This window comes from Danio rerio, chromosome 10, assembly GCF_052040795.2.
Source record: "Danio rerio strain M-AB ecotype USA chromosome 10, GRCz13ab, whole genome shotgun sequence".
Lineage (NCBI taxonomy): Eukaryota > Metazoa > Chordata > Actinopteri > Cypriniformes > Danionidae > Danio > Danio rerio.
In genome coordinates this window covers 30,390,144-30,404,062 of record NC_141030.1, presented here as the reverse complement: position 1 = coordinate 30,404,062, position 13,919 = coordinate 30,390,144, and the positions used below count along the sequence as shown (strand labels likewise).

The following is a 13,919-nucleotide window of genomic DNA, read 5'->3' as shown; positions in this document are numbered from 1 at the left end:
CAGCATCTTGTCTCACTCTTTGTCTGCTCGTCTTGCTCTCTATTCCGTTGGGGTTTATGTACATATACATGCAAGCAAACAAATAAAATCTTGCACATATGCTGGCAGATGCTTCAATGTAACCCTGCTGATCGCCCCCATAAGGGACATCACCAGTCGTAAATGAAACGCCAACATAATTATGACACAAATATTTTCCACCAATTTAAAATCCAAACACTACAATGAAACAGCATGAATTTTAAAGTCTGCTCTGCAAACAAATCACATTTCAATCAGCAACATCTTGCTTGTCAATACTAAATATGGAATTAATAATATAGGCAATTTATTAACCTATGGCTTAGTCACTGATTTATCAGGGGTCGCAACACTGGAATGAACCGCCAATTACTGGCATATGTTTTATGCGGTGGATGGCTGTCTAGCTGCAACCCAGCACCGGGAAACACCCGTACACTCTCTCATTCACACATACAGGTACATACACATTAATACACTACGGTCAATTAAGTTTACCCAATTCCCCAATTCACCATGTGAGTGAGTGAGCAACAAAAACTTGATTTGTAAACAGTCTGACAACTCGGGTTTAATATATGTAAAGTTTATTTATAAACTAATTTCGTGAAGATCACGTGTTTATGATTGCTTGCAGCCGGTCCCGCATTATCCAATTTATGATTCACCAATCAGACGATTCCTAAGCCACTATAAATACCCTTTGTTCCATATAACAGCCAACTTTATTTTGAAGAATCCCCCCTTCCACCTCTACTCCTCCTCCTTTCCTTGATGGGTGGCACGGTGGCACAGTGGTTACCACTGTTGCCTTACAGCAAGAACGTCACCGGTTCTACTCCTTACCAAGCCAGCCGATGTTTTGGTGTTCTCCCCATGCTCACGTAGATTTCCCCCGGGTTCCCCGGTTTCCTCCTACCGTCCAAAAACATGCAACTTAAGTTAATTGACTAATCCAAATCAGCACCATAGACATGCACCTAATAAGTAGTTATCTCTTAAGAGCAATCACTATCTGTCCATTAGTTACTACAGCAGGGAAGTTCTTGAGATCTACCTGAGCTCAAATTCTCCTCTCGCCTAGCAAGCAGGAGGGAGCCCCGGGCTTGAGGATCTTATGAGCTCAGGGCTCTCTCCCAGGACAGCATGCCAAACAAGCTTTATAATCAATCTTTAGCTAAGTGTGAACTCTTGAAATAGGGTTTAATCAGATATACTCAGTGTATTTACAGCAGACTATATTGAACAAGCTAGTTTGAAAGTTAGATTCACAGTTGGACGTTGTTGATACATGGCAACATTTCATAAATTACCTTAAAAAATATTTTTTTTTCTAAATTTTTTACAGCACTTCAAGTTGAGACAATTAAAAAAAGAAAAAGTGTCAAATTATTTATATAGATTTATCATAATGTGTGCGGAAGAGGGTTAAATCTTGGTTGTGTTTATAAAATACAAAGCAATGTGTGCACATGCTTCCGTTGTGGAAAATCATGTTACTTGTTCATATATCTAACATTAATTATAAACAGCTACTGTTATTCATATATATTCAGTTTATAAGCATGTTTAAGTTATATAAAACGTTCTCATATCTATTGCGAGTATGTTGTTTGGAAAGTGGCTGCATAGAGACACTGCAGCACTTGTGGGTGTTTACAGCGGTTTGACAGATAAATATGAATTTGTAGCTAAATTGTTAGCGGTGCCAAACAGCATTTTTCGTTGTTTACATCATCACTACAACATACCATTAATGCTAGAAACTGTGCCTGTAATAGATCAATTTTAACAAATAAAATACTTACAGGTTGTGGCTCACAAACTGGTGAGTTTTTAAGCCAAATCCAGCACTGAACTGGAAGCATTCTGGAAGTTGTCCTTTGTCAAATGCTAGTGCTATATCGTTTTTAGGCCCCACTTTATATTAAGTGGCCTTAACTAATGTACTAATGAACATAATGTACTAATGAACTAATGTACTTACACAGAAATTAATAGTTTGTTACAAACAAACTACAAACTTGTTATTTGTGTACTTATGCTTAATTAAATACATGTATGTAATTACATCTTTAATTAACTTTTGTAATTACATTTGTAAATACACTGTTGACCATCCCTTACACCTTAACCCACCCTTAAACCTACCCATGCCACCAAACATGTCCCTAACCCAACCTCTATCCCAACTCAAAAGCACCACAAGTTTTCTCAAATACATTATAAACACAGTTTAATAGTACATTGTATTATTATTTTTTTGGATTTAAGTACATAGTAGTTAAGGACACTTAATATAAAGTGGGACCCTTTTTATTATAATTCTCTGGAATATAATTAACATGAAACTGTGAACACGTCTCTTTTTCTGGTCTCTTTTTTATTTGGAAGCCCAAATACAGAAACAAGCTCTATGGAAATAGCAGCATTTGGACAGCATTTTAGCTTTCTCTGCTACATTACAGCATTACAGTGCCTGTGGCCACGCCCCAGTACTGCGCAAGGTGTGTGCGAGGTGAATGCACGCAACCCAAAGCCCTTATAATCTCACTAGCCTGGATGTATTTTTTTGTAGTCCCCAAACTTCATTTGCTGTAGGTTTTGCTAAGCTGCCTCTGTACAAGCTAATGTCTCCCTTTGCATTGACCTTTAAGTGCATTACATTCAGAGATGTTGTTTATGTTCACACAGCTACATTACACATCAACTAAAGTTTAAAATATGATATCCTAGTGTACCACCCCTTTAAATGCTGAAATACACAAACAATTTTGTTTGTGTGCTGGTCAGGTTAGGTTAAATTTTTTTACAGCAAAGTTTAACAAATGAAACAAATGACATTATATAAATATAAATCAGTGTCATAAAGCTTATGATTGGCCATTGTTTTAAAATAGTGGAATTCAGATCTACAGAACCTGCTGATTAATGCCACCCACACACAAGCACACATAATTCACATACACAACACTTTTTACTGCATAGGTTAGTATAAAAACCTCATAGCTTCCACAAATATATTCCCAGACAAACTGGATAACCAAGGGCACATCCATAAGACTGTGAGTGATTTATAGATTTCTCAGACTCTGTGCTCGGCTCCTGGTTTGAGCGCTGATGTGTGTATGTGCTCGGCTTTGGCACTCATTTCACCTGATCGATCAGTAAACAGTCAGAGTTCAAGGATAAGACGGATCTCTAGAGCAAAAATGACAGCTTGATGATGCCATTCGGTTTGATGATGCCATTCTAACAAAACGAGAACAGACTGAACGTGAGACCAAGCGGAAAGCAGTGAACTGAATACAAAGGAGGGGAGAAAGCAATTGGCGACTCTTTTTAAAGAAATATAGACAGGAACCTACTATTTATTAAACCGCAGGATTGTGGTATGTAATTACAAGGGCTCCATGCATCACCTTTCTGCTGAAGCGGTGTTTACTGCCGAGATTGAAATATACTGCCATAGATTATCTGACATGACAGGCCAAATTAATGTCTATCAGTAATCATGCATGTGAACCTTTGGCTTTCTCTCTATAATTAATGACAATGAGGGTCATGAGATTTGTGACCGGATAATGAACTCCAGAGATGAATACAGAGGACATGATTTCATATAACGCACAGATAACTCACATTGTGGATTTAATTATGGCAAATGCACTGACTGCAGTGTGATGATACTAAAACAGACATAATTGTCTATCCCATCCCTTACAAAAACACAAAGACACTTTAAAGATTTATACATAATATGATGTTTAACATGGGGAAGATTTTTAAACATATTTTTTTTTAACTAAAATCTATAATTATATGGTCACACTTTACAATAAGGTTCATTAGTCAATGTTAATTAATGCATTTACTAACATGAACAAACAATAAACTATAAATTTACTACTCTATTTGTTCATGTTAGCTAACATTAGTTAATGAAAATACAGTAGTTCATTGTTAGTTTGTTAACTACTGGTGCATTAACTAATGTTAACAAGCATGGACTTGGATGTTAATAATGCATTAGTAAATGTTCAATTATGATTAATAAATGCTGTACATGTGTTGTTCATGATTAGTTCATGTTAGTAAATGTATTATCTAATGAACCTTATTGTAAAGTGTTACCAATTATATAATATAATAATATTATAATATAATAATATTAAATATAATATATTTTAACAATTAATTTATTTTGTCCATACTATATTTATTTACTTTAATATACTATAGTTACTTTGCATACTAGTTACTCTGCAAAATATGGTATTCAGGTTTTTATTGGCTTAAATAGGTTAATTAGATCAACAAACAATTCACAGGAGGACTAATAAGTTTGCCTTCAACTGTATATTTTCAGTGCAGCATTATATATTCAGATTCCAAAATTAGGATATTCCAATTAGATCATATGACATGAATACTCAGATTTTAATTATATTTGTATTGATTATGTCATGTTGTATTATGATATACTGTGGATTTTTCTTATTTAGTGGCATTCACTAATTATAAATTCTGATAATCATGACAAAAAGAAAATGTCATATTTATTCTGATATGTACAGTAAAGTATAACTTTTTATGTAATATATTCATTCATTCAATCACTTTCCTTTGGCTTAGTCCCTTATTCATCAGGGGTCGCCACAGCGGAATGAACCGCCAAATTATCCAGCATATGTTTCACATAGCAGATGCCCTTCCACCTGTAATCCAGTACAGAGAAACACCCATACACACTCATTCACACACATACGCTACGGAAAATTTAGCTTATTCAGTTCACCTATAGCGCATGTCTTTAGACTGTGGGGGAAACTGTTCTCAACATGGAGAAAACATGCACACTTCACACAGAAATGACAACTGGCCCAGCCGGGACTGGAACCAGTGACCTTCTTAATTTGAGGTGACAGTGCTGTGTCACCCCCCATGTAATATATATGTAATATTAATTTTAATTATTTAAGTAATACATGAAATACAAAAATTCCCAAACATACTATTCAGGTCAAACCTTTATTTCAAGGGTAAATTATTTACTTGACCCTTGAAATTGTATGCAGTGTTTGGTGGATTGTTCATTATTAGGCCCACACGGAATCTGAGCTTGCAGAATTCCCCAGAAATCTGCAGACTTCCAGATTTTTAGCCCATTATTGAGTCTATTTATTTACTTGTGTAAATGTGTGTAAATGTATATTTATTCAGTTTGAAAACTAATTTCAGTGATATTATTGACTAATATGAAAATGTTTATATGATTTATTTATAATACACTTTGTAAAGTTTGTTCTGTCTTGTAAAAAATGTTCTGTCTTTTAGTAGATATATTACAAGAGAGACTTGCTTTGTTTACCAAATAAGTGGATCTAATTAGATGTGCATTGTAAACATTATATTAAAGTTAAAAAGGTATTATTTTTTATTTCATATATTAAGTTTTTTGTTATGAAACTTCCAAAATCATTCCACATAAATCAGCAGATTGTTTTTTACAGAATTCTTCACACAAATAGCAAAAAATGTCCGCAGATTCCGTCTTGCCATACATTACATCACAAAAAAATGTAGTTCATAAAATAATCTAAATTGCACATTTTAGGTTTTATCTTTTTAGATAACTTTGGACCTAACGTATCACATCAGTTTTAATACGTTGTGCTATATTGAGCAATTAAAGAGAAAATATATTCCATTCAAAATGATCTACAACATGAATTGTATTAAACAATGCATCACTGTTTGTCAGGTCTTTCTAAACTGAAGGGTTATAGTTCAATCATAATAAAGTAAAGTTAAATCAATTATGAATCAAAATAAACCACTCAGAAAGATTAAATATTTTAGTATCATATGAGGTTCTCACAAACAAAAAAGTTTGTTTTTTTAAATACTCAGTAGCTATTTTAGATCTCAAGTGCTGTAAAAAAAAAACAAAAAAAAAAAAACATGCTATAGCTTCTGATTAATGTATGAGAGTCTGTGTATGTGGTAGATTCCAAATGAACTGTCTGAGGTAAGGGTAATGCTCTCAGCAGGGTACTTGAGCGATAAGGGGCTGCTAATGATGTCCAGAAGCTTGTTGAAAATGTATTTTCTGACATGTGCATTCTTCGTAAATAACCACATCTCTGTACATTCACACATAAACAAATGCAGCAGTACGTGTACATTTCCAGTGAGTTTAGTTCTCTGCCCTGACATTCACTGTGTAAAACGCAACAGCGGAGTAATATCAAATCGGATGCAGCGCTTAGTTATTGCTAAAATACTGCATGGCAGGAAAGAACAGTTCTCACAACTAGTACAAACTACATCTTACTAAAAATAATATTAATGTACTCATCTGCCCCAATAATTTAATGCATAACTTACCTTATTCATTTACCTCACTACAAATGTGATTAATTTCATTACATTCTGAATCAATCTTAAACATGTAGCATATCAAACCTTGCTATCTCGGATGGGTTTTTCAGATCAATGTTGCCATTCTGAGAGCTGAAGCTCATCGACTGGTTTGCTGGCTCATTAGAGAGTGTGATATGCAGCTCTATCTCTGTCAGGTACAAGCCAATTTCAGAGCCAGTCATTCTGTGATGAGAACAAGGAGCACTATTAATGAAAGCCTTCCTCGCATATTTCCTGTGAACTTAATCAGCCAAGGCTAATCATAGAATCTGCACCATCTATCTAATGAACGGTTAAAAACTATGAAAAGTTTGAAATTATTAACATCAGGCTCTTAGCACGTGACCTGATAGCTTCCTTTAAAGTTATTAGTCATTGATCTTGGTCAGTTGATAATATTTTGCAAAGCCAAATGTAGTTAATCACATTAAGTAACTTTTCAAACTTCAAACTTCATCCTATAGCGGCTGATCAGACCTGCTTTTGGAGGTATTTTGGTCCATTCCACTGCACAAGCTGTTTCACAAATATTTTGGGATATCTTGCATATTTTTGGAATGCCTCAAACGGCCTTGAATAGAAATCATGCCACACAGCATTTCAATGAGATTGAGGTCAGCACTCTGACCTGACCGTTCTAATATATGGAATTTCCTTTTGTTTGGACTCCCTCTGATAGCGATTTATTCCTTTGTTTAGGAATAGACAAGTCGCATGACCCACTTTCTTTCAAGTTTCAGATCACAAACTTTCTTACAATTGGAACGATGTGATTTTGATTACTATGCCTGCAGATCCATGCATTTTTTCACCTCGATCCAGTGTACTTTGTTATTTGTTAAAGGATTCTTTGACATGTCCTTATACTGACCTTTTGAAGGACAGCCAAAGTACCACTGGTGCTGAATTTCTTTCTTTCTATTTATAATCAATCTGCTTCAGTTAGGACTGATGAAGCCCCAAGTCTTTAGAAATCCTTTTGTAACCTTTTCCAAGGTAACGAGGCTGTAAAATTCCTCTTCTGAAAAATTTGTACTTTTACTTTCCCTTGAGTACAGTTTTAGTTCTGCATCGGTACTTTTACTCCATTACTTTCCTTCAACTTGCAGTCACTACTTTATTTTTTCTTGTCTATGGGCATTAAAAAAATCAGTCTTGTAATTCCTTTTCAATTAAATCACACACACAAAGTAAATCGCATCATAATGAACTACCTCAAGATATGGGCGATTTACAATTGAAGCAAATGTTTAAAGTATCCAAGAAGATGTCCAAAATCTTCACAAGCATTGACCCAGAGACTGTTTTGATGCATGTCACTGATGAGAAGATGACGGATGTTTACTGATTTATGACCAAAATGGCCTTAAACACCCTGCAGGCACAAGACGTCAACATGATGTTAGATTGATGTTATGCTCCAATGTCGTGGGGACAATGTCGTGGGGGCATTTTGTTTGGAAATGAAAAACTGTTTGACATCAGAACTCAACCCCAGGCTTACATCAATATCCAACGTCCAACCAGTCAACCAATTATCAACGTCTAATGATGTTACAGTTTGATGTTGTGTAGACCTCACCACTTTGACGTCTATCAGACGTTGGATTTTTTGTTGCCATACCTGACAAACAAATGTCAGTATTTGACGTCAAAATGACATTGGTTTGATATTGAATTTTGGTCACTTTCTAACACATCCTAAAATCAACCAAATATCAACGTTATTTGACGTCGTTATCAGACATCAAAATAACGTTGTCCTTAGATGCTGGCTACACGTTGAATTTTGTTCACCTGACATCACAACCTAAATCTAACCTAATATTAACGTCTTATGATGTTATGTGCCTGCTGGGCAATATCTAAATGCTCTACAGAATGTTACAGTACGTTTACACACATCCAACAAATTACATGTAAATCATCAGCTTTTTCCAGCGTAATACTCTCTACTCTTGTGTACTTTTAAAAGGTCTACTTTTTGCTCATCCTTTTAGTAATATTTACAACAGATACTTTTACTCTACTTGAACTACATTTTTAGGCAAGTAATGGTACTGTTTCTGAAGTGTGATTTTTCAATACTCTTTCCACCATTGCCAGTAACAGGTATCTGCAAATATTATGATAATTAAAAGCAGTATTATGACAGACAGTAGATTGGCTACAAATGAAAGTGCCTACGAACATACAGTCCTGTAATCCACAATTGTTTTTTGGTTGTCAAGTAATTGTACATGACATCAACATCCTCACAAAATCAGGGTTTTATTGTTTACAAAGAGACAATAATGAAATCATTTTCAAAAGCCTCAAACCTGTTTTCAAAAGATTCATAGATCCTTTCAGGCTGCCAAAATTATATTTAAAAACAAATCGTATTAGCTTGAAAAGGGTGTTTTGAACACCAGTAGTCAAGAGCAGATAAACAAATCATGATAATTAGCATTGTTTGCATGTGTTTTAAAACCAGCCTCCAGTTATTATTTTTAACAAGACTATTCACTAAAAAATTAACATTTCCACAATATCCGTAATTATATTGATTGATTTCAACATTTGTTTCTTAACATATGAGACTGCAAAAAGTGTTTCTAAATCAATTTTGAAGCCATTGGCTACTTTAAACAGCCATGTCACTGCAAGCCATGTATAATATGCTACAGCTGTTCAGCTGACCAATTCTCATCAGATATTTTCGAAAGACTAAAATGTAGTTTGACTGAAGCATCCTAAGACAATTATGCTATTAAATTGATGTAAACACTACAGGCATGACCATAGCATGCTGCCAAGCTCAGGTCACATTGTTTTAACTTGAACAAACACTGACACCTGGTGGCAATCACTACATGCAAAATCTGCAACAAATTTAAATAGTAATACAAATAATAATACATCCACTGCACATATAAAGCAGAAAACTGTAAGACAAAATAATTAGGGTTACAATATCCACCCTAAAAACAAGTGTATGGCACTTTCTGTATCTTCATATGGTTTATCATGGATTGAACTTCCATATGCAGGGCTTTTATGGAGTACAGTGCACCACAAGCACCAAAGTCTTGTTACCTCTTTGCAGCGAAGAATTCTGGGTCATTTGGGGGGTGTCCATCAGGCTTGGGCTCTCAGGTGGAGAGGTAGCAGCATATAATCCCATAGGAATGCAGTGTTGTTGAGCAGCACCTTCTTCTGTGTGAAGGGTGAGATGAACTGGAGGTTCTGCTCCGCTTCTTACTAATGCTATAAAGCACCTGTAAAACTGGCAGCAAACGCCAAATTGACATGGCTATAAAAATACCATACAAATACACTAATGCAAGCGCATACCTGATTATTGAACAATACATAGATGATGGGGTTCAGAACGGTGCTACTCTTTGCAAGTAAGGATGACACGACGCTGGCTGTGGGGCTGGTAATGCCAGCGCTGAACGTGCCAAGCAATGCCATGACCCCGTACGGCATCCAGCAGAGCAGGTAACAGGACACCATGGAAACCACCATCACCAGCACGTGTGTTTCCCTCCGCTGTGCAGCTGTCTGATTGATCTTAGCAACCTGTGGGATGAGGAGACACGCTTTGAGGTTTGCTTTTTCAAAGAGTAACAACAAAAGGCCGAGTTTGAAACACCACATGCTATTTATGCAGCAAAATGTTGGCTTTGTTTATAAACATAATAGATGGTGAGAGAATTTAAAGCCTGTATGGGTTTTATTAACATTATCATAATTATATTTATATACAAACAGTTTTTGGTTGTCGTTGGTTTTGTAAAGACCAAGAAATATTAGCACAGTTGCATACCAAAACATTTAAATCTTTGATCCAGTTGTGGATATAAATAAAAATTAAACCGTTAGTGCACCCAAACATGAACACCTATCACTGTAGTGAATGCTTACACAAATAATGAAGTAAACATGAAAATGTTACCCTTTGTACTGTATTTTTGAAAAACGGTTTGGATGCCAGGCCAGTAGATAGCGGAGTTACTTTGTATAGGAATTTTATAAGCTCAAGTGCGTTAGGTCCTGTAGTAGTCCACTGGCTGTTTTGGTTGGCAAGTACTTGGACATGCATAGGGGCTGATCTGGGACTGGTGGGCGCGCCATTGCTAAACTGCCCAAATTTTCTCTACCCGCCTATGTAATTTTTTATAATCAAATTCAAAACCGCCCAATCTGGCAAAACTGGCAGTAAAGCCACAGTTATATAGTACCGTACTGTCACCTAGTGGCCAAATGCCATTATATAATGTATGGCTCCAACAATGTACATTTTGATTTTTGCACCAATAATTTTATTTTCTGTTTTCAACATTTATATATGAATGAAAACGTCATAAAAGTGCCATAAAAAAATAAATCATAAAAAGATTGTTCTGTGATTAAAATATATAATGCCCATTGCCCTCTATTTTTATATAAAAGAATAATAAAAAACGTTTTACTAGATTTAATTAAACCTCTTGAATTATAAGGATTTATTTTAGGATTTCTTTATGATCATTATTTAGTGTTTTATATATTAGTCTTATGGTTTTGAAATGACAAGAGGCTGAATTAATGATTTAAAAGAATTTCCCTTTTGGGTGAACTAACCCTTTAGCAATGACGATGAGAAAGACTTCTGGACAGCACCATGAAAAATGCTTCCTTTATGGCGAACAAACGTTTGGCTAGAGAGAGATCGATGGGTCTTACTCTGAGAGAGCTCTTTATCAAAATCACTGCTTCCACTCCCACTCTCTTTCCCTTTCAATTTTTTTCCCTCTTTCACTCTTCACTCACCCCATGAATGGCAATGAGGATCTTGCCATAGCAGTAGACCATCAGAAGGAGAGGCAGCAGAAGACAGAAGACAAAGAGGCAGATGACGTAAGACCGGGTTTCCGGAGAGCGCTTGTTCCACTGGACTGAACAGGTGGTGCCGGGACCCTCAGGACCATAGCTGCTCCAGCCTAAGAGCGGTGGTACAGTCCATAGCAGAGAGTACAGCCAGCAGCCTGTGATGAAGAGCCAGGCCTTCCTATAGTCAGATGCATCTGCTTTTGAGGAGCAGAGGATGGTACTATAACGCTCGTATGACAGCACAGCAAGAGATACCAGTGAAACGATACCTGTTGATGTTGGAAAAACACACAAATTTAGCTTTGGCTAATTAATTTATGTAAACAACTTAACCTGTTTGACTGGTGTAGAATATTCACTGAGAAATGTAATGGTATTTGTATTATACTTACTTCCAACATTGCTTGTTTGCATGGACTTGAATTATGTATTTTCAAGTCTGATCAATTCTGAAAGTAAGTCTTTTTTTCTAAAAATGTGCTTAATCACTGTACAGTGTTAACTAGCCATATCAACTAATAGTTTAAACAAACACATAAAGTTCACACTAAAGTAAGCCATATTTAGCTTGAATACATGTAACTTCAGGTTTCATCACTTACAGTTATTAGATCCTGATTGTTGTGTTGCTTGATAATGCAAACTAGTATCATATTAGTAAAATGTATTATCATTATCATTAAACCATATTAGTAAGTTCAAACTTCATAAAAAACAATAATATATTGATGTTTAAATACTTTGAACAAGAAATATTTTTTTCTATTCAGTAGTACAGCACAGAAGATGTTTAGCTAAAAAAGCGGCCCGTGGTGATTCTGTACAAGTCAGCAGCTACTTGCACTACGAGAGTCAAAATAACACAGGCTATATAGGAAACACAATTTTTTTTTTTTTTTAGGAAACACAAAATTGATATGGGTGGCTCCTGACAATACGCTGAGGCCTTATGAATAAAACCAATAGGAATTTATATAAAGTAACAACATTAACAAGATTTTTTGACTCTCAAATTGCCAGTAGCCATTGAATTTTGCATTTTTACAGACTACTAAACATTTTCTTTAATGTTGGACTGAGGAAATGACTTTAGGGTGAGTAATTTTTTTTTAGAAATGTTCATTTTTGTAGGAACTAGCCCTTCAAAATCGAACTCAGCTGAAGCAATATCCGTCTCACAGATCTGAACTGTTTTTGTTAAGTTTGGTTCATGTCATAATGTGCAGTTAAATATAATATAAGTTTCTGTAATAACTTTAATATATATATATATTTCGTCCCAGGCTTACCGAACAACGCGTTGGCAAAACCATACCACCTGCATCCGTGAACTCCCGTCAGCCACCGGCCGTGAACAGACGCGGCGAAACTTAAAGGTGTACCGAACAGACAAACCAGCATATCGCTCACAATGATATTCAACAGTATCAAGTTAATCGGGGTCCTCAGTACATGAAAACGAGCGAACACCAAAAGAACGACAAAGTTACAAAGGAAACCGAAAACAAAGATTATTCCCAAAATCACCGCGACCACAGTGTATCCCGCGCGGCTGAATCCGGTCTGATCGGCGGGAGAGAGAGAGTCCAACAGGCTGCCGTTCACCGAGGAGTCCCGGAGGAAGGGGACAGTGACCATACTACTGGAAGCAGCACACCTGTATAGAGAAGCTGAGGAAAGAGAAGTTAGTTGCACAGTCTGGTTATTGAAATGCCATATATATCTAGAGCCCCTCATTATCGCCCCCACCGGACCCCCCTTTGGAAACCCTCCCCGTGTTCAATCTATCAGGCATCTCTATCATCACCATAACTCCTTTAACATCCCGTATGGCAAGCCATTTTGCCATTTATATTTTCAAGTAAAATATGTTGTCATGTTTTAGTAAGAATTCCAAAACAAGCTGTTCATTGCTGAATTTCCACCTATGTTATAAACGTTTTCATATGGCTCACACATAAAAAGCCCATTGCTTTTTAGAAGTATCTTCCCTGATGCCATTGTAGATTCTGAAGTAAACAAGTTAATCACTGCTAGCCATTTTATTTTTGTAAGCCAGCAGTGAAGTTCCTCTTATTCCATTAAGTGCCCTACGCTAAAAAATATTTAAAGATGGTTCCTTGAATTTAATCTTTTTTTTTTTTTTAAGTGACTGGTAGTGAAAAATTTGTTTGGGCTGAATTTAAACAAATTAAGTTGAACATTACTAAATTTTATTTGTCTAAATTAAACCCATGTCAATTGTTTGCAAAGATTTTGCATAAATATTTTTTTTCGGTGTAGCGATTGAACCAGTGGGTTAAACTTATTTGCATCTTTCAGTGCCTTGCTACTAAGATTAAATGGTGGAAATTTCTCAAACACTGATGTAAATTTCACAGTTTGTTGTGAATTAGGTCAAAACAAGAAGACAGTCCTGGCGTTTATCTCTGTGGATAAACGCAATGACCTTTGCATTACCTTAGAAAAGATTACCTGTTTTTTGAAAAACAAAATTCAATTTTGGTCCATCTGGAAAGTGTTTTATGACTTTTTGGAGAGTGTAGGTGACTATTTTGTTGAATTGGTGGACATTGAAAGTATACACTGTAAAAAATTTGACCTTAAATTCA

The 13,919-nt window shown here is 35.8% G+C and overlaps 1 protein-coding gene across 3 annotated transcripts; it reads right to left on the bottom strand.

Moving 5' to 3' along the window:
- Positions 1-530: 530 nt before the first annotated feature.
- tmtops3b (teleost multiple tissue opsin 3b) lies at positions 531-13,132 on the bottom strand. 3 transcript variants are annotated; one of them, XR_015500216.2, is made up of 6 exons: positions 12,597-13,132; positions 11,248-11,576; positions 9,784-10,014; positions 9,526-9,715; positions 6,490-6,630; positions 531-936 (listed from the first exon to the last, which is right to left on the bottom strand). XR_015500216.2 is itself a non-coding variant. In XM_087268776.2 (5 exons), the coding sequence occupies exons 1-5, from the start codon at positions 13,042-13,044 to the stop codon at positions 6,626-6,628; spliced, it is 1,203 nt and encodes a 400-aa protein (XP_087124902.1). In that variant the 5' UTR covers positions 13,045-13,132; the 3' UTR covers positions 5,200-6,625.
- Positions 13,133-13,919: the final 787 nt, after the last annotated feature.

Bases quoted from the DNA above. Each gene is read 5' to 3' on its own strand.
- tmtops3b (XM_087268776.2), bottom strand. From the start codon at position 13,044: ATGAGGGGCTCTAGATATATATGGCATTTCAATAACCAGACTGTGCAA. The intron at 11,577-12,596 runs GTAAGCCTGGGA...CAACATCAACAG, and splicing joins TTTTGCCAACGCGTTGTTCG to GTATCGTTTCACTGGTATCT. The intron at 9,716-9,783 runs GTATGCGCTTGC...GTTTGCTGCCAG, and splicing joins ATGTATTGTTCAATAATCAG to TTTTACAGGTGCTTTATAGC.